The sequence below is a fragment of the Oncorhynchus mykiss genome, chromosome 28 (genome assembly GCF_013265735.2).
Source record: "Oncorhynchus mykiss isolate Arlee chromosome 28, USDA_OmykA_1.1, whole genome shotgun sequence".
Lineage (NCBI taxonomy): Eukaryota > Metazoa > Chordata > Actinopteri > Salmoniformes > Salmonidae > Oncorhynchus > Oncorhynchus mykiss.
The window spans coordinates 39,737,661-39,764,559 of record NC_048592.1 but is presented as its reverse complement, the minus strand read 5'-3'; the positions used below and the strand labels follow the sequence as shown (position 1 = coordinate 39,764,559).

General features: G+C 51.2%; 1 protein-coding gene across 3 annotated transcripts in view; it reads left to right on the top strand.

The window, feature by feature from the left end:
• The first annotated feature begins 1,334 nt into the window (after positions 1 to 1,334).
• LOC110509148 (twisted gastrulation protein homolog 1-A) overlaps positions 1,335 to 26,899 on the top strand; it is a 43,529-nt gene continuing 17,964 nt past the window's right edge. Inside the window, exons 1-2 of one of the 3 annotated variants that reach the window (XM_036966758.1) lie at positions 1,335 to 1,801; positions 3,440 to 3,630. In XM_036966758.1, the coding sequence (XP_036822653.1) occupies positions 3,493 to 3,630 (138 nt within the window). In that variant the 5' untranslated portion in view covers positions 1,335 to 1,801; positions 3,440 to 3,492. The remainder of the gene's footprint in view (positions 1,802 to 3,439; positions 3,631 to 26,899) is intronic. The other 2 variants (XM_036966757.1, XM_036966759.1) reach the window with 2 other exon arrangements.

The following is a 26,899-nucleotide window of genomic DNA, read 5'->3' as shown; positions in this document are numbered from 1 at the left end:
CTACACCTCTCTCCCCACCTCGTCTTTCTGTCTTCTACACCTCTCTCCCCACCTCGTCTTTCTGTCTTCTACACCTCTCTCCCCACCTCGTCTTTCTGTCTTCTACACCTCTCTCCCCACCTCGTCTTTGTCTTCTACACCTCTCTCCCCACCTCGTCTCTGTCTTCTACACCTCTCTCCCCACCTCGTCTTTCTTCCTAGTTTTATCATGCACAACATATGTGCATTGAAGTACAGATTGAACGTGCATTTATAATAATATTACAATTATAATGCATTTATTATGTATTTATAACACCTGGATAATTAACTTCTTTCAATAAAGTGTTTCACATTCTCCACGGGGTGAAATTAAGTATCTTATTGAAAATACTATCCTGTGTCCTCAGATTAATGCAGATGAAGGGAGTTAGATATGCATAGGTTTTTTTTTTCTGTGTATATGAATTACAAATTAATCATGTTTCTAGTCTATTGCATAGTTACAATGTGTAATCATGGATGTCCCAGGAGCAGGAGTGGTAAACACTGTTGAAGTGTATATCTGTAATACATACATGTAGACACAGCATCATTCAAAGACTGGAGTTTGATACACCTGGTATTGGATATGACTGACAAATAATCTCAGACATTCATACCTGAACTGCACCTTTATTTGCCAAGGAAGAGTACATGATCAGTGAATATATTCAATGTACAGGCTACACTGTGGGGATCTCATGCATGGTAATAACTACATGTGTATACATACGACTTTGCATCCTTGGCACAAAGTTATATTATATTCTACTCAATCCATAGGCCTCATTCATGTCATTCAGACTGTTTTGAAGTTGATACAACCGGCTATGATAGCTGAGATTCTGAACTAATATTTATATCAAACGTTTTAGGGTCCCATACACAGATCGGCAACACATCCATAGGCATACAGGTATTTTAATCCACCACTGCAAGAAAATAGTTAGCTATGTTACTTCAACTGCATTGCATGGCAAATATCAGCAAGGCAAGCTTACAACATTGTACATTCAGCTAGCCAGCTAGCTTGCTAAATATGGATTTTTTTGTGAATCAACTGTATGACAACAAAAAAAAAAACATTGTTTGTCTACAGAATAACTAACATATTCCTGTCCACTGTACATGTTTTGCATGATTCGTTATGAAGTTATAATCACTTACATTTGCTTCCATCCTAGTATTTTTGTCAGCCATCTTTGCTGAAGAAAGTCTCCAGCCTTGGGTTGCATCGCGTCAAATTCATCACTGGAACCACTCGATTTGATTGGTCATCGCCCAGCGGTGGTTTGCATAAAGTTGGAAAATTTTGCATTTTTTTCACCGCTTCCCACACCACGTTCGCGCCGCCCAACGCAGATCAGCACGATCTGCGTCAGAAATAGGACTAATTTATATTTTAGCCCTTGGCAACGCAGAAGCGCGTTGGCGCGCGCGCAATAATTGACTAACATGGATTTTTAAATGTATTTTGCGACGCTTGCGTGTCCGGTCTGGTCAGCATGTTACCACTCAAATGCGTCCTATGTGTCCAACTAACTAACGTACCAAGCTGCTGGACTACTCTGGATGTGAAAATGAACGGTGTGTCTTTAAGGCGCCCTATTGCCCTGTAGATAGATGTGTGTTGCTGTGGCAGAGAAACTGACGCCCGGGACCCTGTAGTCCACGTTATTATTCCATCCTGAACCGGCGAGGAAACTGGCGGCGTTGCGTTCGTAGGAGATACAGCCGTCAATCAAAATCAAACGTCCCAAACTATTGCAACTCTGTCGCGGTGAGTGTTAAAATATCTCATCTTGACTCACGTGGCGTTACTGGATGAATCGGTGTTGTGCGTACGAGGAAACGGTTTAGGTGTTATAGGTAGGCGTTTTAGCCCCTAGGAAAGCGACGCGTAAAACGACTAGTAGAAGGTATGCTAGGCTACTTACTGTAAGTGCAGTGTCATTAACGAAATTACTATAACTTGTGGTTTTCACAATGGTCTTCTCCTCTTTCCATTGTGAAAAATGAAAGGGCAAGGCAAATGCTACTCTAATATTCTCTCACTTGGGGCACATAGATCTTCTACTAACTGCCCGGGCTGCTTCAGTGTATTTGTAGTAAGAGAAACACACAAAAAACAACAACAAATATCACAGCGGAGACATTTTTATTCATTACATCAAATGGGAGCCTACATTATTGTCAATATGTTGTAACCAAACAGGATTTCATAACAATACGGTTTGTTATTGATTTGATATAACTTTTTTTTTTTTATCTTGACGTAATTGCCTATAAAGGTTGTCACTTTTGGTGTCTTGTCATAGAGAATGTAAATCCTCTGCATTATTCACAGCAGAAGCTGACTGTTCTGTGTGTATATGCAGTGATGGGGGGAAAAGTACCCAATTGTCATACTGGAGTAAAAGTAAAGATATCCTTAATAGAAAAATGACTCAAGTAAAAGTCACCCAGTAAAATGATACTTGAGTAAAAGTCTAAAAGTATTTGGGTTTTAAATATACTTTAGTATCAAAAGTAAAAGTATAAATAATTTCAAATGTATTATATTGAGCAAACCAGACGGCATGATTTACTCAGTTGATTTTATTGATGGATAGGTAGGGGCACACTCAGATATCATTTAGAAATGAAGCGTTTGTGTTTAGTGAGTCCTCCAGATCAGAAGCATTAGGTATGACCAGGGATCTTCTCTGTTTAGTGAGTCCTCCAGATCAGAGACAGTAGGGATGACCAGGGATGTTCTCTGTTTAGTGAGTCCTCCAGATCAGAGACAGTAGGGATGACCAGGGATGTTCTCTGTTTAGTGAGTCCTCCAGATCAGAGGCAGTAGGGACGACCAGGGATGTTCTCTGTTTAGTGAGTCTGCCAGATCAGAGACAGTAGGGATGACCAGGGATGTTCTCTGTTTAGTGAGTCTGCCAGATCAGAGGCAGTAGGGATGACCAGGGATGTTCTCTGTTTAGTGAGTCCTCCAGATCAGAAGCATTAGGTATGACCAGGGATCTTCTCTGTTTAGTGAGTCCTCCAGATCCTCCAGATCAGAGGCAGTAGGGATGACCCGGGATGTTCTCTGTTTAGTGAGTCCTCCAGATCAGAGACAGTAGGGATGACCAGGGATGTTCTCTGTTTAGTGAGTCCTCCAGATCAGAAGCATTAGGTATGACCAGGGATCTTCTCTGTTTAGTGAGTCCTCCAGATCCTCCAGATCAGAGGCAGTAGGGATGACCAGGGATGTTCTCTTGATGTGTATCATTTGGACCATTTTCTTGTCAACATGTAATGAGTACATTTGGGATGTCAGGGAAAATGTATTTTCTACATTATTTTCTTTAGGAATGTAGTGAAGTATCTATCAGATTTGTATCACGCACCTCCCACTAACACTATTCTGTCTTGTGTGTAGAGTCAGGTGGACAGACACACGTTGCGTTGCTGTGTGTTGAGCCGACCATCAGAATGAGGCCTGGTCAGCTGTGTGTTCTGGTCCCAGCTTCCACTACCCTCCTCTTCCTCCTGGTCCTGTCAGGACCTTCTCAGACCAGCGCCTGTAACAAGGCCCTCTGCGCCTCCGACGTCAGCAAGTGCCTCATACAGGTGTGTGTGTGTGTGTGTGTGTGTGTGTGTGTGTGTGTGTGCCATATCTTGGTGATGTGTAGAAGAGGGTAATGTGAACACTTGTGATGTCATCATTCCAGCCAAATTATTATTATTTTTGAACAGACTCCAAAACAAACACTATCTTTGCATTACAACCGTGTGTGACTGTCTTGTATATATTTTTTTATCCTATTATTGGATTTTCACTTTTCCCTCCACTAGTTTGTTCATGTGGTTATCCAGTTGCATTATGTGCCTTTACAACATACAGTGGTAAGGAAAAAATATAAAAGACTCCCCCCTGGTGGCCGGACCCGGTGTTGGAAAGCCAGGATCTGCCACCAAGCTCTAGAGTGGTGGGAAGAAAAAGGTATGTGAACCTTTTAGAATTACCTGGATTTCTACATAATTGGGTCATACAATTTGATCTGATCTTCATCTAAGTCACAACAATAGACAAACACAGTCTGCTTTAAACTAATAACACACAAACAACTAGACGTTTTCATGTCTTTATTGAACACACCGTGTAAACATTCACAGTGCAGGGTGGGAAAAGTATGTGAACTTTTGGATTTAATAACTGGTTGAACCTCTTTTGGCAGCAATAACCTCAACCAAACGTTTTCTGTAGTTGTGGATCAGACCTCCACAACGGTCAGGAGGAATTTTGGACCATTCCTCTTTACAAAACTGTTTCAGTTCAGCAATATTCTTGGTATAATAATATTCTTGGTATGTCTGGTGTGAACCGCTCCCTTGAGGTCATGCCACAGCATCTCAATCGGGTTGAGGTCAGGACTGACTGGGCCACCCCAGAAGGCATATTTTCTTCTGTTCAAGCCATTCTGTTGTTGATTTACTTCTGTCTAATGGGTTGTTGTCCTGCATCACCCAACTTCTGTTGAGCTTCAATTGGCGGACAGATAGCCTTACATTCTCCTGAAAAATGTCCTGACGAACTTGGGAATTCATTTTTTCGTCAACGATAGCAAGCTGTCCAGGCCCTGAGGCAGCAAAGCAGCCCTAAACCATGATGCTCCCTCCACCAGACTTTACAGCTGGGATGAGGTTTTGATGTTGGTGTGCTGTGCCTTTTTTTTTCTCCACACATAGTGTTATATGTTCCTTCCAAACAACTCAACTTTAGTTTCATCTGTCCACAGAATATTTTTCCAGTAGCGCTGTGGAACATCCAGGTGCTCCTTTGCAAACTTCAGACGTGCAGCAATGTTTTTTTTGGACAGCAGTGGCTTCTTCCGTGGTGGCTTCTTCCGTGGTGGCTTCTTCCGTGGTGGCTTCTTCCGTGGTGGCTTCTTCCGTGGTGGCTTCTTCCGTGGTGGCTTCTTCCGTGGTGGCTTCTTCCGTGGTGGCTTCTTCCGTGGTGGCTTCTTCCGTGGTGTCGTCCCATGAACACCATTCTTGTTTCATGTTCTACGTTTTGTAGACTTGTCAACAGAGATGTTAACATGTTCCAGAGATTTCTGTAAGTCTTTAGCTGACACTCTAGGATTCTTCTGAACCTCATTGAGAATTCTGCGCTTTTGATCTTGCAGTCATCTTTGCAGAACGGCCACTCCTAGGGAGAGTAGCAACCGTGCTGATATTTCTCCATTTATAGACAATTTGTCTTACCGTGGACTGACTTTTAGAGATACTTTTGTAACCCTTTCCAGCTTTATGTAGGGCAACAACTTTTAATCTCAGGTCTTCTGAGATCTCTTTTGTTCGAGGCATGGTTCACATCAGGCAACGCTTCTTGTGAATAGCAAATTCAAAGTTTGTGAGTGTTCTTTATGGGACATAATTTCCAATCTCGTCTCATTGATTCCAGGTTAGCTGACTCCTGACTCCAATTAGCTTTTGGAGAAGTCATTAGCCTAGGGGGTTCACATACTTTTTCCAACCTACAATGTGAATGTTTAAATTATGTATTCAATATAGAAAAGAAAAATACAATAATTTGTGTGTTGTTAGTTAAAGCAGACTGTGTTTGTCTATTGTTGTGACTTAGATGAAGATCAGATCAAATGTTATGTCATATTTATGCTGAAATCCAGGTAATTCCTGAGGGTTCACACACCTTTTCCTTGCCAATGTAATTCTATACATTATTCTGTACCATTAAAAACAACAGCTATTCACTCTTAGAAAATAAGCTGCTATCTATAATCTAAAAGGGTTCTTCGACTTTCCCCATAGGAGAACCATTTTAAAGAACCCTTTTTGGTTCCAGGTAGAACCCTTTTTGGTTCCAGGTAGAACACTTTATGGTTCCAGGTAGAACCCTTTATGGTTCCAGGTAGAACCCTTTCCGGTTCCAGGTAGAACCCTTTCCACAGAGGGTTCTACATTTACAATATAGCTGGCTAGCCTAACTACAACTCTTAAAAAATGTTTATAAACTATAAACAGTGATAATTAGCATACATTTGCTTGAAACTTCATGGATTTCTAGTTTCCTTTTTTAAATTATATTTTAACCAAATGTAAAAGGTTCCTGTTTTGATAAATGTAATAGTGGGTTAGGTCTGCTCTATATTAGCCAATAGCAGACCTAGTTTCCTCCCTGTTTCACACCTGGTAGTGTGGTGGATGGGACGACCAGCTCTCTGTAACCTAGAGGACAACCAGTGGGTCCGTCTCCTCTATACCGTGCTTCTTGTAGGATGAGAATGCCTGTGTTTTTATTTGGTGAAGTCTGGGTTCCTGCTCCTTAGGCCAAATCCAGATGAACTCTCTCTCTCTGTCTCTGTCAATTCAAAGGGCTTTATTGGCATGGGAAATATGGTTCCATTTCCAAAGCAAGTGAAATAGATAATAAACAAAAGTGAAATAAACAATATAAAATGAACAGTAAACATTACTCACACATTTCAAAGGTCATAGTGTGTCTATACAGTGTTGTAACGACATGCAAATAGTGAAAGTACAAAAGGGAAAATAAACATAAATATGGGTTGTATTTACAATGGTGTGTGTTCTTCACTGGTTGCCCTTTTTTCTTGTGGCAACAGGTCACACATCTTGCTGCTGTGATGTCACACTGGTATGTAAACCCAGTTGATATGGGAGTTTCTCAAAATTGGATTTGTTTTCAAATTCTTTGTGGGAAATATGTCTCTCTAATATGGTCATACAGTTTGGCAGAAGGTTAGGAAGTGCAGCTCAGTTTCCTCCTCATTTTGTGGACATTGGGCACACAATCCGGGCTCTCAAGAGAAGACAGTGTGCTTATGGTGACCTCTCTCTCTACCTCTCTCTCTAGCATCACATCTTTCCATGCATGACACCTGTCTGTAGCCACTGGATATTCCGTGTGTTCTGAGTAGAGCCTCTGAGTATTTATAGACTTGCTGCTTTGAACTCTCAGACGCTTGTTAACTTGTCCGTGAAAGCAACAGTCTCTCCTAGTGATTTAATGGGCTAGTGACACATCCACAACAACCAGAGTCATTGGTCTGAACTCCCCGGACAGGAAGGAGGATGAGTTGTGAGGCTGTTCTAGGCTTTAGGCCGGCAGTGGCGGTTCTGGGGGGGAGGCAAGTGCCCCTGTGACAACAATTTTGGACCCCCTTGTGGCCCCCCGAAATGTGGAGTATGAAATAATTTTTACATAACTCATTTTTGCTATTGTTCTTTTATTAGACAGTGGCAACGATGATGTTTATGAACTTTGGTCTTTGTGCCTGCTAATGCCTGCAATGCAGTGAAGAAAACGATATGACGACAATAAAGTCTAATGTAACTGGCCCCTCTAACAGTTCAACTGGCCCCAGCTTCGCCCCTCTAACAGTTGAAATGGTCTAGAACCGCCACTGTAGACTGGCCCAGCAGCTTGTTCAATCCAGACCCACCCGTTAGTGTGTTGTTAGCTGTAGCCTGCCCTGTCTGTGTGAAGTCGTTGTGGTGTTAGCTGTAGCCTGCCCGGTCTGTGTGAAGTCGTTCTGGTGTTAGCTGTAGCCTGCCCTGTCTGTGTGAAGTCGTTGTGTGGTGTTAGCTGTAGCCTGCCCTGTCTGTGTGAAGTCGTTGTTTGGTGTTAGCTGTAGCCTGCCCTGTCTGCGTGAAGTCGTTGTTAGCTGTAGCCTGCCCTGTCTGCGTGAAGTCGTTGTGTGTTGTTAGCTGTAGCCTGCCCTGTCTGTGTGAAGTCGTTGTGTGGTGTTGGCTGTAGCCTGCCCTGTCTGTGTGAAGTTGTTGTGATGTTAACTGTAAGTCTCCAACCTCCAGTCTACTCACTCCAGACCCAGCCAGCTGTTAGTAGGGTGGGGCAGCAATTTCACAGTTCTACATGACTACTCAGCTCAGCAGGGCAAGGCTACACACACGCTCTGTCTACACACACGCTCTGTCTACACACACGCTCTGTCTACACACGCTCTGTCTACACACACGCTCTCCTCCAACCGACTACTTTCTACAGTCGTGGCCAAATGTTTTGAGAATGATACAAATATTAATTTTCACAAAGTTTGCAGCTTCAGTGTCTTTAGATATTTTTGTCAGATGTTACTACGGAATACTGAAGTATAATTACAAGCATTTCATAAGTGTCAAAGGCTTTTATTGACAATTACATGAAGTTGATGCAAAGAGTCAATATTTGCAGTGTTGACCCTTCTTTTTCAAGACCTCTGCAATCCGCCCTGGCATGCTGTCAATTCACTTCTGGGTCACATCCTGACTGATGGCAGGCCAGTTTCCTGGCCATGGACCCAAAATATCAATGTTTTGTTCCCCGAGCCACTTAGTTATCACTTTTGCCTTATGGCAAGGTGCTCCATCATGCTGGAAAAGGCATTGTTCGTCACCAAACTGTTCCTGGATGGTTGGGAGAAGTTGCTCTCGGAGGATATGTTGGTACCATTTCTTTATTCATGGCTGTGTTCTTAGGCAAATATGTGAGTGAGCCCACTCCCTTGGCTGAGAAGCAACCCCACACATGAATGGTCTCAGGATGCTTTACTGTTGGCATGACACAGGACTGATGGTAGCGCTCACCTTGTCTTCTCCGGACAAGCTTTTTTCTGGATGCCCCAAACAATCGGAAAGGGGACTCAGAGAAAATGACTTTACCCAAGTCCTCAGCAGTCCAATCCCTGTACCTTTTGCAGAATATCAGTCTGTCCCTGATGTTTTTCCTGGAGAGAAGTGGCTTCTTTGCTGCCCTTCTTGACACCAGGCCATCCTCCAAAAGTCAGATGCACTCACACCTTCCTGCTGCCATTCCTGAGCAAGCTCTGTACTGGTGGTGCCCCGATCCCACAGCTGAATCAACTTTAGGAGACGGTCCTGGCGCTTGCTGGACTTTCCTGGGCGCCCTGAAGCCGCCTTCACAACAATTGAATGGCTCTACTTGAAGTTCTTGATGATCTGATAAATGGTTGATTTAGGTGCAATCTTACTGGCAGCAATATCCTTTCCTGTGAAGCCCTTTTTGTGCAAAGCAATGATGAAGGCACATGTTTCCTTGCAGGTAACCATGGTTGACAGAGGAAGAACAATGATTCCAAGTGTAACAGTATAACTTTAGACCGTCCCCTCGCCCATACCCGGGCGTGAACCAGGGACCCTCTGCACACATCAACAACCCTCAAAGTATCGTTACTCATCGCTCCACAAAAGCCGCGGCCCTTGCAGAGCAAGGGGAACCACTACTTCAAGGTCTCAGAGCAAGTGACGTCACCGATTGAAACACTATTTAGCGTGCATCACCGCTAACTAAGCTAGCGTTTCACATCCGTTACACAAGCACCACCCTCCTTTTGAAGCTTCCAGTCTGTTATTCAAACTCAATCAGCATGACAGAGTGATCTCCAGCCTTGTCCTCGTCAACACTCACACCTGTGTTAACGAGAGAATCACTGACATGATGTCAGCTAGTCCTTTTGTGACAGGGCTGAAATGCAGTGGAAATGTTTTTTGGGGGGATTCAGTTCATTTGCATGGCAAAGAGGGACTTTACAATTAATTGCAATTCATCTGATCACTCTTCATAACATTCTGAACTATATGCAAATTGCCATCATACAAACTGAGGCAGCAGATTTTGTGAAAATTAATATTTGTGTCATTCTCAACTTTTGGCCATGACTGTTGTATACACTTTCTCCTCCGACCGACCTCCAACGGACTACTTTCTAGTATACACGTTCTCTTTCAAGCTCCACTCTCAATTTCTCTTCCAGATTGCTGTTCTTTTCAACGCGTCGCTACAGAATTAGACAGCTTCTCTGAGTACTTTGGTCTGTTTAGCTGGGTCAGTAACGGTCTGTTTAGCTGGGTCAGTAACGGTCTGTTTAGCTGGGTCAGTAACGGTCTGTTTAGCTGGGTCAGTAACGGCCTGTTTAGCTGGGTCAGTAACGGCCTGTTTAGCTGGGTCAGTAACGGCCTGTAGCTGGGTCAGTAACGGCCTGTTTTGCTGGGTCAGTAATGGCCTGTTTAGCTGGGTCTGTTTAGCTGGGTCAGTAACGGCCTGTTTAGCTGGGTCACTAACGGCCTGTTTAGCTGGGTCAGTAACGGCCTTTTTAGCTGGGTCTGTAACGGCCTGTTTAGCTGGGTCTGTAACGGCCTGTTTAGCTGGGTCTGTAACGGCCTGTTTAGCTGGGTCAGTAACGGCCTGTTTAGCTGGGTCTGTTTAGCTGGGTCAGTAACGGTCTGTTTAGCTGGGTCAGTAATGGTCTGTTTAGCTGGGTCTGTTTAGCTGGGTCAGTAACGGCCTGTTTAGCTGGGTCTGTTTAGCTGGGTCTGTAACGGTCTGTTTAGCTGGGTCTGTAACGGTCTGTTTAGCTGGGTCAGTAACGGTCTGTTTAGCTGGGTCTGTTTAGCTGGGTCTGTAACGGTCTGTTTAGCTGGGTCTGTAACGGTCTGTTTAGCTGGGTCAGTAACGGTCTGTTTAGCTGGGTCTGTTTAGCTGGGTCTGTAACGGTCTGTTTAGCTGGGTCTGTAACGGTCTGTTTAGCTGGGTCTGTAACGGCCTGTTTAGCTGGGTCTGTTTAGCTGGGTCAGTAACGGTCTGTTTAGCTGGGTCTGTTTAGCTGGGTCAGTAACGGCCTGTTTAGCTGGGTCTGTTTAGCTGGGTCAGTAACGGTCTGTTTAGCTGGGTCTGTAACGGTCTGTTTAGCTGGGTCTGTAACGGTCTGTTTAGCTGGGTCTGTTTAGCTGGGTCAGTAACGGTCTGTTTAGCTGGGTCTGTAACGGTCTGTTTAGCTGGGTCTGTAACGGTCTGTTTAGCTGGGTCTGTTTAGCTGGGTCTGTTTAGCTGGGTCTGTAACGGTCTGTTTAGCTGGGTCTGTTTAGCTGGGTCTGTAACGGTCTGTTTAGCTGGGTCTGTTTAGCTGGGTCTGTAACGGTCTGTTTAGCTGGGTCTGTTTAGCTGGGTCTGTAACGGTCTGTTTAGCTGGGTCTGTTTAGCTGGGTCTGTAACGGTCTGTTTAGCTGGGTCTGTTTAGCTGGGTCTGTTTAGCTGGGTCAGTAACGGTCTGTTTAGCTGGGTCTGTTTAGCTGGGTCTGTAACGGTCTGTTTAGCTGGGTCTGTTTAGCTGGGTCTGTTTAGCTGGGTCTGTAACGGTCTGTTTAGCTGGGTCTGTTTAGCTGGGTCTGTAACGGTCTGTTTAGCTGGGTCTGTTTAGCTGGGTCTGTAACGGTCTGTTTAGCTGGGTCTGTAACGGTCTGTTTAGCTGGGTCTGTAACGGTCTGTTTAGCTGGGTCTGTTTAGCTGGGTCTGTTTAGCTGGGTCTGTAACGGTCTGTTTAGCTGGGTCTGTTTAGCTGGGTCTGTAACGGTCTGTTTAGCTGGGTCTGTTTAGCTGGGTCTGTAACGGTCTGTTTAGCTGGGTCTGTTTAGCTGGGTCTGTAACGGTCTGTTTAGCTGGGTCTGTTTAGCTGGGTCTGTAACGGTCTGTTTAGCTGGGTCTGTTTAGCTGGGTCTGTTTAGCTGGGTCAGTAACGGTCTGTTTAGCTGGGTCTGTTTAGCTGGGTCTGTAACGGTCTGTTTAGCTGGGTCTGTTTAGCTGGGTCTGTTTAGCTGGGTCTGTAACGGTCTGTTTAGCTGGGTCTGTTTAGCTGGGTCTGTAACGGTCTGTTTAGCTGGGTCTGTTTAGCTGGGTCTGTAACGGTCTGTTTAGCTGGGTCTGTAACGGTCTGTTTAGCTGGGTCTGTAACGGTCTGTTTAGCTGGGTCTGTAACGGCCTGTTTAGCTGGGTCTGTAACGGTCTGTTTAGCTGGGTCAGTAACGGTCTGTTTAGCTGGGTCAGTAACGGTCTGTTTAGCTGGGTCTGTAACGGTCTGTTTAGCTGGGTCTGTAACGGTCTGTTTAGCTGGGTCTGTAACGGTCTGTTTAGCTGGGTCTGTAACGGCCTGTTTAGCTGGGTCTGTTTAGCTGGGTCAGTAACGGTCTGTTTAGCTGGGTCTGTTTAGCTGGGTCAGTAACGGCCTGTTTAGCTGGGTCTGTTTAGCTGGGTCAGTAACGGTCTGTTTATCTGGGTCTGTAACGGTCTGTAACGGTCTGTTTAGCTGGGTCTGTAACGGCCTGTTTAGCTGGGTCTGTAACGGTCTGTTTAGCTGGGTCTGTAACGGTCTGTTTAGCTGGGTCTGTAACGGCCTGTTTAGCTGGATCAGTAACGGTCTGTTTAGCTGGGTCAGTAACGGTCTGTTTAGCTGGGTCTGTAACGGTCTGTTTAGCTGGGTCTGTAACGGTCTGTTTAGCTGGGTCTGTAACGGTCTGTTTAGCTGGGTCTGTTTAGCTGGGTCTGTTTAGCTGGGTCTGTTTAGCTGGGTCTGTTTAGCTGGGTCTGTTTAGCTGGGTCAGTAATGGTCTGTTTAGCTGGGTCTGTTTAGCTGGGTCTGTAACGGTCTGTTTAGCTGGGTCTGTAACGGTCTGTTTAGCTGGGTCTGTTTAGCTGGGTCTGTAACGGTCTGTTTAGCTGGGTCTGTAACGGTCTGTTTAGCTGGGTCTGTAACGGTCTGTTTAGCTGGGTCTGTTTAGCTGGGTCAGTAACGGTCTGTTTAGCTGGGTCAGTAATGGTCTGTTTAGCTGGGTCTGTTTAGCTGGGTCAGTAACGGCCTGTTTAGCTGGGTCTGTTTAGCTGGGTCAGTAATGGTCTGTTTAGCTGGGTCTGTTTAGCTGGGTCTGTAACGGTCTGTTTAGCTGGGTCTGTTTAGCTGGGTCTGTTTAGCTGGGTCTGTTTAGCTGGGTCTGTTTAGCTGGGTCTGTTTAGCTGGGTCAGTTTAGCTGGGTCTGTTTAGCTGGGTCTGTTTAGCTGGGTCTGTTTAGCTGGGTCTGTTTAGCTGGGTCAGTAATGGTCTGTTTAGCTGGGTCTGTTTAGCTGGGTCTGTAACGGTCTGTTTAGCTGGGTCTGTAACGGTCTGTTTAGCTGGGTCTGTAACGGTCTGTTTAGCTGGGTCTGTAACGGTCTGTTTAGCTGGGTCTGTAACGGTCTGTTTAGCTGGGTCTGTAACGGTCTGTTTAGCTGGGTCTGTAACGGTCTGTTTAGCTGGGTCTGTAACGGTCTGTTTAGCTGGGTCAGTAATGGTCTGTTTAGCTGGGTCTGTTTAGCTGGGTCTGTAACGGTCTGTTTAGCTGGGTCTGTAACGGTCTGTTTAGCTGGGTCTGTTTAGCTGGGTCAGTAACGGCCTGTTTAGCTGGGTCTGTTTAGCTGGGTCTGTAACGGTCTGTTTAGCTGGGTCTGTAACGGTCTGTTTAGCTGGGTCTGTAACGGTCTGTTTAGCTGGGTCTGTAACGGCCTGTTTAGCTGGGTCTGTTTAGCTGGGTCTGTAACGGTCTGTTTAGCTGGGTCTGTAACGGTCTGTTTAGCTGGGTCTGTAACGGTCTGTTTAGCTGGGTCTGTAACGGTCTGTTTAGCTGGGTCTGTAACGGTCTGTTTAGCTGGGTCTGTAACGGTCTGTTTAGCTGGGTCTGTAATGGTCTGTTTAGCTGGGTCTGTTTAGCTGGGTCTGTAACGGTCTGTTTAGCTGGGTCTGTAACGGTCTGTTTAGCTGGGTCTGTAACGGTCTGTTTAGCTGGATCAGTAACGGTCTGTTTAGCTGGGTCTGTTTAGCTGGGTCTGTAACGGTCTGTTTAGCTGGGTCAGTAACAGTAACTGTTGATCACACTGAGAGTTTACTGTATTTTACAGTTGGAGAATCAGCTACCGTTATCTTTCCTCCCGAATACCTTCAAGGTTACTGGACAAGCGTTCATATTACCACTGATTTGCAGTGATATGCATTTTGAGAGGCAAACACTTCCATAGTTCCATTTCTGTAGCCTGTCTAACTAGTCAAAGCAGAAATAGGGCTTTACTCGTGAAACATTGACTGTATTTCCATGACGAAGAAGAGTATCGGAGAGAATAATCTTTCCTCCTCACTGGCTCCATGTGTTTACTGGACAAGCAGTCCACCCCAGAAGGAGTCATAACAAACACTTATATGGTTGCTATGAAAGTCTGTGCGTCCCATCGATCATATCTGTAGACAGCACTGTGTTCAAGGGGAATTTCACCCAGGGGAAAATTTGGGCTTGTTTTCATAATGTCCGAGGCATTTCTAGGACAGTGAGATGTGTGTTTCACACACAATTGCCCAGGAGGAATGCAGGTCTGAGTGATGGCTTCTGGAAGGCAGGTCTGAGTGATGGCTTTTGGAAGGCAGGTCAGGGTGATGATGGCTTTTGGAAGGCAGGTCAGGGTGATGGCTTTTGGAAGGCAGGTCAGGGTGATGATGGCTTTTGGAAGGCAGGTCAGGGTGATGATGGCTTTTGGAAGGCAGGTCAGGGTGATGATGGCTTTTGGGAGGCAGGTCAGGGTGATGATGGCTTTTGGGAGGCAGGTCAGGGTGATGATGGCTTTTGGAAGGCAGGTCAGGGTGATGATGGCTTTTGGAAGGCAGGTCAGGGTGGTTGATGGCTTTTGGGAGGCAGGTCAGGGTGGTGATGGCTTTTGGGAGGCAGGGTGATGGCTTTTGGGAGGCAGGTCAGGGGGGTGATGGCTTTTGGAAGGCGGGGTGATGGCTTTTGGAAGGCAGGTCAGGGGGGTGATGGCTTTTGGGAGGCAGGTCAGGGGGTGATGGCTTTTGGGAGGCAGGTCAGGGGGGTGATGGCTTTTGGAAGGCGGGGTGATGGCTTGGGAGGCAGGTCAGGGGGTGATGGCTTTTGGAAGGCGGGGTGATGGCTTTTGGAAGGCAGGTCAGGGGGGTGATGGCTTTTGGAAGGTAGGGTGATGGCTTTTGGAAGGCAGGTCAGGGGGGTGATGGCTTTTGGAAGGCGGGGTGATGGCTTGGGAGGCAGGTCAGGGGGGTGATGGCTTTTGGAAGGCGGGGTGATGGCTTTTGGAAGGCAGGTCAGGGGGGTGATGGCTTTTGGAAGGTAGGGTGATGGGTTTTGGAAGGCAGGTCAGGGGGTGATGGCTTTTGGGAGGCAGGGTGATGGCGGTGATGGCTTTTGGAAGGCAGGGGTGATGGCGGTGATGGCTTTTGGAAGGCAGGGTGATGGCAGTGATGGCTTTTGGAAGGCAGGGTGATGGCGGTGATGGCTTTTGGAAGGCAGGGTGATGGCGGTGATGGCTTTTGGAAGGCAGGTCAGGGTGGTGATGGCTTTTGGGAGGCAGGTCAGGGTGGTGATGGCTTTTGGGAGGCAGGGTGATGGCTTTTGGGAGGCAGGTCAGGGTGGTGATGGCTTTTGGTCAGGGTGGTGATGGCTTTTGGGAGGCAGGTCAGGGTGGTGATGGCTTTTGGGAGGCAGGGTGATGGCTTTTGGGAGGCAGGTCAGGGGGGTGATGGCTTTTGGAAGGCGGGGTGATGGCTTTTGGGAGGCAGGTCATGGCTTTTGGAAGGTAGGGTGATGGCTTTTGGAAGGCAGGTCAGGGGGTGATGGCTTTTGGGAGGCAGGGTGATGGCGGTGATGGCTTTTGGAAGGCAGGGTGATGGGGGTGATGGCTTTTGGAAGGCGGGGTGATGGCTTTTGGAAGGCAGGTCATGGCTTTTGGAAGGCAGGGTGATGGCGGTGATGGCTTTTGGAAGGCAGGGTGATGGCGGTGATGGCTTTTGGAAGGCAGGGTGATGGCGGTGATGGCTTTTGGAAGGCAGGGTGATGGCGGTGATGGCTTTTGGAAGGCAGGGTGATGGCGGTGATGGCTTTTGGAAGGCAGGGTGATGGCAGTGATGGCTTTTGGAAGGCAGGGTGATGGCAGTGATGGCTTTTGGAAGGCAGGGTGATGGCGGTGATGGCTTTTGGAAGGCAGGTCAGGGTGGTGATGGCTTTTGGGAGGCAGGTCAGGGTGGTGATGGCTTTTGGGAGGCAGGGTGATGGCTTTTGGGAGGCAGGTCAGGGTGGTGATGGCTTTTGGGAGGCAGGTCAGGGTGATGATGGCTTTTGGGAGGCAGGGTGATGGCAGTGATGGCTTTTGGGAGGCAGGTCAGGGTGATGATGGCTTTTGGGAGGCAGGTCAGGGTGGTGATGGCTTTTGGGAGGCAGGTCAGGGTGGTGATGGCTGTTGGGAGGCAGGTCAGGGTGGTGATGGCTTTTGGGAGGCAGGGTGATGGCTTTTGGGAGGCAGGTCAGGGGGGTGATGGCTTTTGGAAGGCGGGGTGATGGCTTTTGGAAGGCAGGTCAGGGTGATGATGGCTTTTGGGAGGCAGGTCAGTGTGGTGATGGCTTTTGGAAGGCAGGTCAGGGTGGTGATGGCTTTTGGAAGGCAGGTCAGGGTGGGTGATGGCTTTTGGGAGGCAGGTCAGGGTGGTGATGGCTTTTGGGAGGCAGGGTGATGGCTTTTGGGAGGCAGGTCAGGGTGGTGATGGCTTTTGGGAGGCAGGGTGATGGCTTTTGGGAGGCAGGTCAGGGGGGTGATGGCTTTTGGAAGGCGGGGTGATGGCTTTTGGAAGGCGGGGTGATGGCTTTTGGGAGGCAGGTCAGGGGGGTGATGGCTTTTGGGAGGCAGGTGATGGCTTGTGGGAGGCAGGTCAGGGGGGTGATGGCTTTTGGAAGGCGGGGTGATGGCTTGGGAGGCAGGTCAGGGGGTGATGGCTTTTGGAAGGCGGGGTGATGGCTTTTGGAAGGCAGGTCAGGGGGGTGATGGCTTTTGGAAGGTAGGGTGATGGCTTTTGGAAGGCAGGTCAGGGGGGTGATGGCTTTTGGAAGGCGGGGTGATGGCTTGGGAGGCAGGTCAGGGGGGTGATGGCTTTTGGAAGGCGGGGTGATGGCTTTTGGAAGGCAGGTCAGGGGGGTGATGGCTTTTGGAAGGTAGGGTGATGGCTTTTGGAAGGCAGGTCAGGGGGTGATGGCTTTTGGGAGGCAGGGTGATGGCGGTGATGGCTTTTGGAATGCAGGGTGATGGCGGTGATGGCTTTTGGAAGGCAGGGTGATGGCAGTGATGGCTTTTGGAAGGCAGGGTGATGGCGGTGATGGCTTTTGGAAGGCAGGTCAGGGTGGTGATGGCTTTTGGGAGGCAGGTCAGGGTGGTGATGGCTTTTGGGAGGCAGGGTGATGGATTTTGGGAGGCAGGTCAGGGGGGTGATGGCTTTTGGAAGGCGGGGTGATGGCTTTTGGGAGGCAGGTCATGGCTTTTGGAAGGTAGGGTGATGGCTTTTGGAAGGCAGGTCAGGGGGTGATGGCTTTTGGGAGGCAGGGTGATGGCAGTGATGGCTTTTGAAGGCAGGGTGATGGCAGTGATGGCTTTTGGAAGGCAGGGTGATGGGGGTGATGGCTTTTGGAAGGCAGGTCATGGCTTTTGGAAGGCAGGGTGATGGCGGTGATGGCTTTTGGAAGGCAGGGTGATGGCGGTGATGGCTTTTGGAAGGCAGGTTGATGGTGGTGATGGCTTTTGGAAGGCAGGGTGATGGCAGTGATGGCTTTTGGAAGGCAGGTCAGGGTGGTGATGGCTTTTGGAAGGCAGGTCAGGGTGGTGATGGCTTTTGGGAGGCAGGTCAGGGTGGTGATGGCTTTTGGAAGGCAGGGTGATGGCGGTGATGGCTTTTGGAAGGCAGGGTGATGGCGGTGATGGCTTTTGGAAGGCAGGGTGATGGCAGTGATGGCTTTTGGAAGGCAGGGTGATGGCGGTGATGGCTTTTGGAAGGCAGGTCAGGGTGGTGATGGCTTTTGGGAGGCAGGGTGATGGCTTTTGGGAGGCAGGTCAGGGGGGTGATGGCTTTTGGAAGGCAGGGTGTTGGCTTTTGGAAGGCAGGTCAAGGGGGGTGATGGCTTTTGGGAGGCAGGTCAGGGGGGTGATAGCTTTTGGGAGGCAGGGTGTTGGCTTTTGGAAGGCAGGTCAAGGGGGGTGATGGCTTTTGGGAGGCAGGGTGTTGGCTTTTGGAAGGCAGGTCAAGGGGGGTGATGGCTTTTGGGAGGCAGGTCAGGGGGGTGATGGCTTTTGGAAGGCAGGGTGATGGCTTTTTGAAGGCAGGTCAAGGGGGGTGATGGCTTTTGGGAGGCAGGGTGTTGGCTTTTGGAAGGCAGGTCAAGGGGGGTGATGGCTTTTGGGAGGCAGGTCAAGGGGGGTGATGGCTTTTGGGAGGCAGGTCAGGGGGGTGATGGCTTTTGGAAGGCGGGGTGATGGCTTTTGGAAGGCGGGGTGATGGCTTTTGGGAAGCAGGGTGATGGCTTTTGGGAGGCAGGTCAGGGGGGTGATGGCTTTTGGGAAGGCGGGGTGATGGCTTTTGGAAGGCGGGTCAGGGTGGTGATGGCTTTTGGTCAGGGTGGTGATGGCTTTTGGTCAGGGTGGTGATGGCTTTTGGGAGGCAGGTCAGGGTGGTGATGGCTTTTGGGAGGCAGGGTGATGGCTTTTGGGAGGCAGGTCAGGGGGGTGATGGCTTTTGGGAGGCAGGTCAGGGGGGTGATGGCTTTCGGAAGGCGGGGTGATGGCTTTTGGAAGGCGGGGTGATGGCTTTTGGGAGGCAGGTCATGGCTTTTGGAAGGTAGGGTGATGGCTTTTGGAAGGCAGGTCAGGGGGTGATGGCTTTTGGGAGGCAGGGTGATGGCTTTTGAAGGCAGGGTGATGGCAGTGATGGCTTTTGGAAGGCAGGGTGATGGGGGTGATGGCTTTTGGAAGGCGGGGTGATGGTTTTGGAAGGCAGGTCATGGCTTTTGGAAGGCAGGGTGATGGCGGTGATGGCTTTTGGAAGGCAGGGTGATGGCGGTGATGGCTTTTGGAAGGCAGGGTGATGGCGGTGATGGCTTTTGGAAGGCAGGGTGATGGCGGTGATGGCTTTTGGAAGGCAGGGTGATGGCGGTGATGGCTTTTGGAAGGCAGGTCAGGGTGGTGATGGCTTTTGGGAGGCAGGGTGATGGCGGTGATGGCTTTTGGAAGGCAGGGTGATGGCGGTGATGGCTTTTGGAAGGCAGGGTGATGGCGGTGATGGCTTTTGGAAGGTATAGGTCAGGGTGGTGATGGCTTTTGGGAGGCAGGTCAGGTTGGTGATGGCTTTTGGGAGGCAGGGTGATGGCTTTTGGGAGGCAGGTCAGGGGGGTGATGGCTTTTGGAAGGCAGGGTGTTGGCTTTTGGAAGGCAGGTCAAGGGGGGTGATGGCTTTTGGGAGGCAGGGTGTTGGCTTTTGGAAGGCAGGTCAAGGGGGGTGATGGCTTTTGGGAGGCAGGTCAGGGTTGTGATGGCTTTTGGGAGGCAGGGTATTGGCTTTTGGAAGGCAGGTCAAGGGGGGTGATGGCTTTTGGGAGGTAGATCAGGGGGGTGATGGCTTTTGGAAGGCAGGGTGTTGGCTTTTGGAAGGCAGGTCAAGGGGGGTGATGGCTTTTGGGAGGCAGGGTGTTGGCTTTTGGAAGGCAGGTCAAGGGGGGTGATGGCTTTTGGGAGGCAGGTCAGGGTGGTGATGGCTTTTGGGAGGCAGGGTGATGGCGGTGATGGCTTTTGGAAGGCAGGGTGATGGCGGTGATGGCTTTTGGAAGGCAGGGTGATGGCAGTTATGGCTTTTGGAAGGCAGGGTGATGGCGGTGATGGGTTTTGGAAGGCAGGTCAGGGTGGTGATGGCTTTTGGGAGGCAGGTCAGGGTGGTGATGGCTTTTGGGAGGCAGGGTGATGGCTTTTGGGAGGCAGGTCAGGGGGGTGATGGCTTTTGGAAGGCAGGGTGTTGGCTTTTGGAAGGCAGGTCAAGGGGGGTGATGGCTTTTGGGAGGCAGGTCAGGGGGGTGATGGCTTTTGGAAGGCAGGGTGTTGGCTTTTGGAAGGCAGGTCAAGGGAGGTGATGGCTTTTGGGAGGCAGGGTGTTGGCTTTTGGAAGGCAGGTCAAGGGGGTGATGGCTTTTGGGAGGCAGGTCAGGGGGGTGATGGCTTTTGGAAGGCAGGGTGTTGGCTTTTGGAAGGCAGGTCAAGGGGGGTGATGGCTTTTGGGAGGCAGGGTGTTGGCTTTTGGAAGGCAGGTCAAGGGGGGTGATGGCTTTTGGGAGGCAGGTCAGGGTTGTGATGGCTTTTGGGGGCAGGGTGTTGGCTTTTGGAAGGCAGGTCAAGGGGGTGATGGCTTTTGGGAGGCAGGTCAGGGGGGTGATGGCTTTTGGAAGGCGGGGTGATGGCTTTTGGAAGGCGGGGTGATGGCTTTTGGGAAGCAGGGTGATGGCTTTTGGGAGGCAGGTCAGGGGGGTGATGGCTTTTGGAAGGCGGGATGATGGCTTTTGGGAGGCAGGTCAGGGGGGTGATGGCTTTTGGGAGGCAGGTCAGGGGGGTGATGGCTTTTGGGAAGGCGGGGTGATGGCTTTTGGAAGGCAGGTTGATGGTGGTGATGGCTTTTGGAAGGCAGGGTGATGGCGGTGATGGCTTTTGGAAGGCAGGTCAGGGTGGTGATGGCTTTTGGGAGGCAGGTCAGGGTGGTGATGGCTTTTGGAAGGCAGGGTGATGGCGGTGATGGCTTTTGGAAGGCAGGGTGATGGCGGTGATGGCTTTTGGAAGGCAGGGTGATGGCAGTGATGGCTTTTGGAAGGCAGGGTGATGGCGGTGATGGCTTTTGGAAGGCAGGTCAGGGTGGTGATGGCTTTTGGGAGGCAGGTCAGGGTGGTGATGGCTTTTGGGAGGCAGGGTGATGGCTTTTGGGAGGCAGGTCAGGGGGGTGATGGCTTTTGGAAGGCAGGGTGTTGGCTTTTGGAAGGCAGGTCAAGGGGGGTGATGGCTTTTGGGAGGCAGGTCAGGGGGGTGATGGCTTTTGGAAGGCAGGGTGTTGGCTTTTGGAAGGCAGGTCAAGGGGGGTGATAGCTTTTGGGAGGCAGGGTGTTGGCTTTTGGAAGGCAGGTCAAGGGGGGTGATGGCTTTTGGGAGGCAGGTCAGGGGGGTGATGGCTTTTGGGAGGCAGGGTGTTGGCTTTTGGAAGGCAGGTCAAGGGGGGTGATGGCTTTTGGGAGGCAGGTCAGGGGGGTGATGGCTTTTGGAAGGCGGGGTGATGGCTTTTGGGAGGCAGGTCATGGCTTTTGGAAGGTAGGGTGATGGCTTTTGGAAGGCAGGTCAGGGGGTGATGGCTTTTGGGAGGCAGGGTGATGGCAGTGATGGCTTTTGAAGGCAGGGTGATGGCAGTGATGGCTTTTGGAAGGCAGGGTGATGGGGGTGATGGCTTTTGGAAGGCAGGTCATGGCTTTTGGAAGGCAGGGTGATGGCGGTGATGGCTTTTGGAAGGCAGGGTGATGGCGGTGATGGCTTTTGGAAGGCAGGTTGATGGTGGTGATGGCTTTTGGAAGGCAGGGTGATGGCGGTGATGGCTTTTGGAAGGCAGGTCAGGGTGGTGATGGCTTTTGGAAGGCAGGTCAGGGTGGTGATGGCTTTTGGGAGGCAGGTCAGGGTGGTGATGGCTTTTGGAAGGCAGGGTGATGGCGGTGATGGCTTTTGGAAGGCAGGGTGATGGCGGTGATGGCTTTTGGAAGGCAGGGTGATGGCAGTGATGGCTTTTGGAAGGCAGGGTGATGGCGGTGATGGCTTTTGGAAGGCAGGTCAGGGTGGTGATGGCTTTTGGGAGGCAGGGTGATGGCTTTTGGGAGGCAGGTCAGGGGGGTGATGGCTTTTGGAAGGCGGGATGATGGCTTTTGGGAGGCAGGTCAGGGGGGTGATGGCTTTTGGGAGGCAGGTCAGGGGGGTGATGGCTTTTGGGAAGGCGGGGTGATGGCTTTTGGAAGGCAGGTTGATGGTGGTGATGGCTTTTGGAAGGCAGGGTGATGGCGGTGATGGCTTTTGGAAGGCAGGTCAGGGTGGTGATGGCTTTTGGGAGGCAGGTCAGGGTGGTGATGGCTTTTGGAAGGCAGGGTGATGGCGGTGATGGCTTTTGGAAGGCAGGGTGATGGCGGTGATGGCTTTTGGAAGGCAGGGTGATGGCAGTGATGGCTTTTGGAAGGCAGGGTGATGGCGGTGATGGCTTTTGGAAGGCAGGTCAGGGTGGTGATGGCTTTTGGGAGGCAGGTCAGGGTGGTGATGGCTTTTGGGAGGCAGGGTGATGGCTTTTGGGAGGCAGGTCAGGGGGGTGATGGCTTTTGGAAGGCAGGGTGTTGGCTTTTGGAAGGCAGGTCAAGGGGGGTGATGGCTTTTGGGAGGCAGGTCAGGGGGGTGATGGCTTTTGGAAGGCAGGGTGTTGGCTTTTGGAAGGCAGGTCAAGGGGGGTGATAGCTTTTGGGAGGCAGGGTGTTGGCTTTTGGAAGGCAGGTCAAGGGGGGTGATGGCTTTTGGGAGGCAGGTCAGGGGGGTGATGGCTTTTGGGAGGCAGGGTGTTGGCTTTTGGAAGGCAGGTCAAGGGGGGTGATGGCTTTTGGGAGGCAGGTCAGGGGGGTGATGGCTTTTGGAAGGCGGGGTGATGGCTTTTGGGAGGCAGGTCATGGCTTTTGGAAGGTAGGGTGATGGCTTTTGGAAGGCAGGTCAGGGGGTGATGGCTTTTGGGAGGCAGGGTGATGGCAGTGATGGCTTTTGAAGGCAGGGTGATGGCAGTGATGGCTTTTGGAAGGCAGGGTGATGGGGGTGATGGCTTTTGGAAGGCAGGTCATGGCTTTTGGAAGGCAGGGTGATGGCGGTGATGGCTTTTGGAAGGCAGGGTGATGGCGGTGATGGCTTTTGGAAGGCAGGTTGATGGTGGTGATGGCTTTTGGAAGGCAGGGTGATGGCGGTGATGGCTTTTGGAAGGCAGGTCAGGGTGGTGATGGCTTTTGGAAGGCAGGTCAGGGTGGTGATGGCTTTTGGGAGGCAGGTCAGGGTGGTGATGGCTTTTGGAAGGCAGGGTGATGGCGGTGATGGCTTTTGGAAGGCAGGGTGATGGCGGTGATGGCTTTTGGAAGGCAGGGTGATGGCAGTGATGGCTTTTGGAAGGCAGGGTGATGGCGGTGATGGCTTTTGGAAGGCAGGTCAGGGTGGTGATGGCTTTTGGGAGGCAGGGTGATGGCTTTTGGGAGGCAGGTCAGGGGGGTGATGGCTTTTGGAAGGCAGGGTGTTGGCTTTTGGAAGGCAGGTCAAGGGGGGTGATGGCTTTTGGGAGGCAGGTCAGGGGGGTGATAGCTTTTGGGAGGCAGGGTGTTGGCTTTTGGAAGGCAGGTCAAGGGGGGTGATGGCTTTTGGGAGGCAGGGTGTTGGCTTTTGGAAGGCAGGTCAAGGGGGGTGATGGCTTTTGGGAGGCAGGTCAGGGGGGTGATGGCTTTTGGAAGGCAGGGTGATGGCTTTTTGAAGGCAGGTCAAGGGGGGTGATGGCTTTTGGGAGGCAGGGTGTTGGCTTTTGGAAGGCAGGTCAAGGGGGGTGATGGCTTTTGGGAGGCAGGTCAAGGGGGGTGATGGCTTTTGGGAGGCAGGTCAGGGGGGTGATGGCTTTTGGAAGGCGGGGTGATGGCTTTTGGAAGGCGGGGTGATGGCTTTTGGGAAGCAGGGTGATGGCTTTTGGGAGGCAGGTCAGGGGGGTGATGGCTTTTGGGAAGGCGGGGTGATGGCTTTTGGAAGGCGGGTCAGGGTGGTGATGGCTTTTGGTCAGGGTGGTGATGGCTTTTGGTCAGGGTGGTGATGGCTTTTGGGAGGCAGGTCAGGGTGGTGATGGCTTTTGGGAGGCAGGGTGATGGCTTTTGGGAGGCAGGTCAGGGGGGTGATGGCTTTTGGGAGGCAGGTCAGGGGGGTGATGGCTTTCGGAAGGCGGGGTGATGGCTTTTGGAAGGCGGGGTGATGGCTTTTGGGAGGCAGGTCATGGCTTTTGGAAGGTAGGGTGATGGCTTTTGGAAGGCAGGTCAGGGGGTGATGGCTTTTGGGAGGCAGGGTGATGGCTTTTGAAGGCAGGGTGATGGCAGTGATGGCTTTTGGAAGGCAGGGTGATGGGGGTGATGGCTTTTGGAAGGCGGGGTGATGGTTTTGGAAGGCAGGTCATGGCTTTTGGAAGGCAGGGTGATGGCGGTGATGGCTTTTGGAAGGCAGGGTGATGGCGGTGATGGCTTTTGGAAGGCAGGGTGATGGCGGTGATGGCTTTTGGAAGGCAGGGTGATGGCGGTGATGGCTTTTGGAAGGCAGGGTGATGGCGGTGATGGCTTTTGGAAGGCAGGGTGATGGCGGTGATGGCTTTTGGAAGGCAGGTCAGGGTGGTGATGGCTTTTGGGAGGCAGGGTGATGGCGGTGATGGCTTTTGGAAGGCAGGGTGATGGCGGTGATGGCTTTTGGAAGGCAGGGTGATGGCGGTGATGGCTTTTGGAAGGTATAGGTCAGGGTGGTGATGGCTTTTGGGAGGCAGGTCAGGTTGGTGATGGCTTTTGGGAGGCAGGGTGATGGCTTTTGGGAGGCAGGTCAGGGGGGTGATGGCTTTTGGAAGGCAGGGTGTTGGCTTTTGGAAGGCAGGTCAAGGGGGGTGATGACTTTTGGGAGGCAGGTCAGGGGGGTGATGGCTTTTGGAAGGCAGGGTGTTGGCTTTTGGAAGGCAGGTCAAGGGGGGTGATGGCTTTTGGGAGGCAGGGTGTTGGCTTTTGGAAGGCAGGTCAAGGGGGGTGATGGCTTTTGGGAGGCAGGTCAGGGTTGTGATGGCTTTTGGGAGGCAGGGTATTGGCTTTTGGAAGGCAGGTCAAGGGGGGTGATGGCTTTTGGGAGGTAGATCAGGGGGGTGATGGCTTTTGGAAGGCAGGGTGTTGGCTTTTGGAAGGCAGGTCAAGGGGGGTGATGGCTTTTGGGAGGCAGGGTGTTGGCTTTTGGAAGGCAGGTCAAGGGGGGTGATGGCTTTTGGGAGGCAGGTCAGGGTGGTGATGGCTTTTGGGAGGCAGGGTGATGGCGGTGATGGCTTTTGGAAGGCAGGGTGATGGCGGTGATGGCTTTTGGAAGGCAGGGTGATGGCAGTTATGGCTTTTGGAAGGCAGGGTGATGGCGGTGATGGGTTTTGGAAGGCAGGTCAGGGTGGTGATGGCTTTTGGGAGGCAGGTCAGGGTGGTGATGGCTTTTGGGAGGCAGGGTGATGGCTTTTGGGAGGCAGGTCAGGGGGGTGATGGCTTTTGGAAGGCAGGGTGTTGGCTTTTGGAAGGCAGGTCAAGGGGGGTGATGGCTTTTGGGAGGCAGGTCAGGGGGGTGATGGCTTTTGGAAGGCAGGGTGTTGGCTTTTGGAAGGCAGGTCAAGGGGGGTGATGGCTTTTGGGAGGCAGGGTGTTGGCTTTTGGAAGGCAGGTCAAGGGGGTGATGGCTTTTGGGAGGCAGGTCAGGGGGGTGATGGCTTTTGGAAGGCAGGGTGTTGGCTTTTGGAAGGCAGGTCAAGGGGGGTGATGGCTTTTGGGAGGCAGGGTGTTGGCTTTTGGAAGGCAGGTCAAGGGGGGTGATGGCTTTTGGGAGGCAGGTCAGGGTTGTGATGGCTTTTGGGGGCAGGGTGTTGGCTTTTGGAAGGCAGGTCAAGGGGGTGATGGCTTTTGGGAGGCAGGTCAGGGGGGTGATGGCTTTTGGAAGGCGGGGTGATGGCTTTTGGAAGGCGGGGTGATGGCTTTTGGGAAGCAGGGTGATGGCTTTTGGGAGGCAGGTCAGGGGGGTGATGGCTTTTGGAAGGCGGGATGATGGCTTTTGGGAGGCAGGTCAGGGGGGTGATGGCTTTTGGGAGGCAGGTCAGGGGGGTGATGGCTTTTGGGAAGGCGGGGTGATGGCTTTTGGAAGGCAGGTTGATGGTGGTGATGGCTTTTGGAAGGCAGGGTGATGGCGGTGATGGCTTTTGGAAGGCAGGTCAGGGTGGTGATGGCTTTTGGGAGGCAGGTCAGGGTGGTGATGGCTTTTGGAAGGCAGGGTGATGGCGGTGATGGCTTTTGGAAGGCAGGGTGATGGCAGTGATGGCTTTTGGAAGGCAGGGTGATGGCAGTGATGGCTTTTGGAAGGCAGGGTGATGGCGGTGATGGCTTTTGGAAGGCAGGTCAGGGTGGTGATGGCTTTTGGGAGGCAGGTCAGGGTGGTGATGGCTTTTGGGAGGCAGGGTGATGGCTTTTGGGAGGCAGGTCAGGGGGGTGATGGCTTTTGGAAGGCAGGGTGTTGGCTTTTGGAAGGCAGGTCAAGGGGGGTGATGGCTTTTGGGAGGCAGGTCAGGGGGGTGATGGCTTTTGGAAGGCAGGGTGTTGGCTTTTGGAAGGCAGGTCAAGGGGGGTGATAGCTTTTGGGAGGCAGGGTGTTGGCTTTTGGAAGGCAGGTCAAGGGGGGTGATGGCTTTTGGGAGGCAGGTCAGGGGGGTGATGGCTTTTGGGAGGCAGGGTGTTGGCTTTTGGAAGGCAGGTCAAGGGGGTGATGGCTTTTGGGAGGCAGGTCAGGGGGGTGATGGCTTTTGGAAGGCAGGGTGATGGCTTTTGGAAGGCAGGTCAAGGGGGGTGATGGCTTTTGGGAGGCAGGGTGTTGGCTTTTGGGAGGCAGGTCAAGGGGGGTGATGGCTTTTGGGAGGCAGGTCAAGGGGGGTGATGGCTTTTGGGAGGCAGGTCAAGGGGGGTGATGGCTTTTGGGAGGCAGGTCAGGGGGGTGATGGCTTTTGGAAGGCGGGGTGATGGCTTTTGGAAGGTGGGGTGATGGCTTTTGGGAAGCAGGGTGATGGCTTTTGGGAGGCAGGTCAGGGGGGTGATGGCTTTTGGGAAGGCGGGGTGATGGCTTTTGGAAGGCGGGTCAGGGTGGTGATGGCTTTTGGTCAGGGTGGTGATGGCTTTTGGTCAGGGTGGTGATGGCTTTTGGGAGGCAGGTCAGGGTGGTGATGGCTTTTGGGAGGCAGGGTGATGGGGGTGATGGCTTTTGGAAGGCGGGATGATGGCTTTTGGAAGGCAGGTCATGGCTTTTGGAAGGCAGGGTGATGGCGGTGATGGCTTTTGGAAGGCAGGGTGATGGCGGTGATGGCTTTTGGAAGGCAGGGTG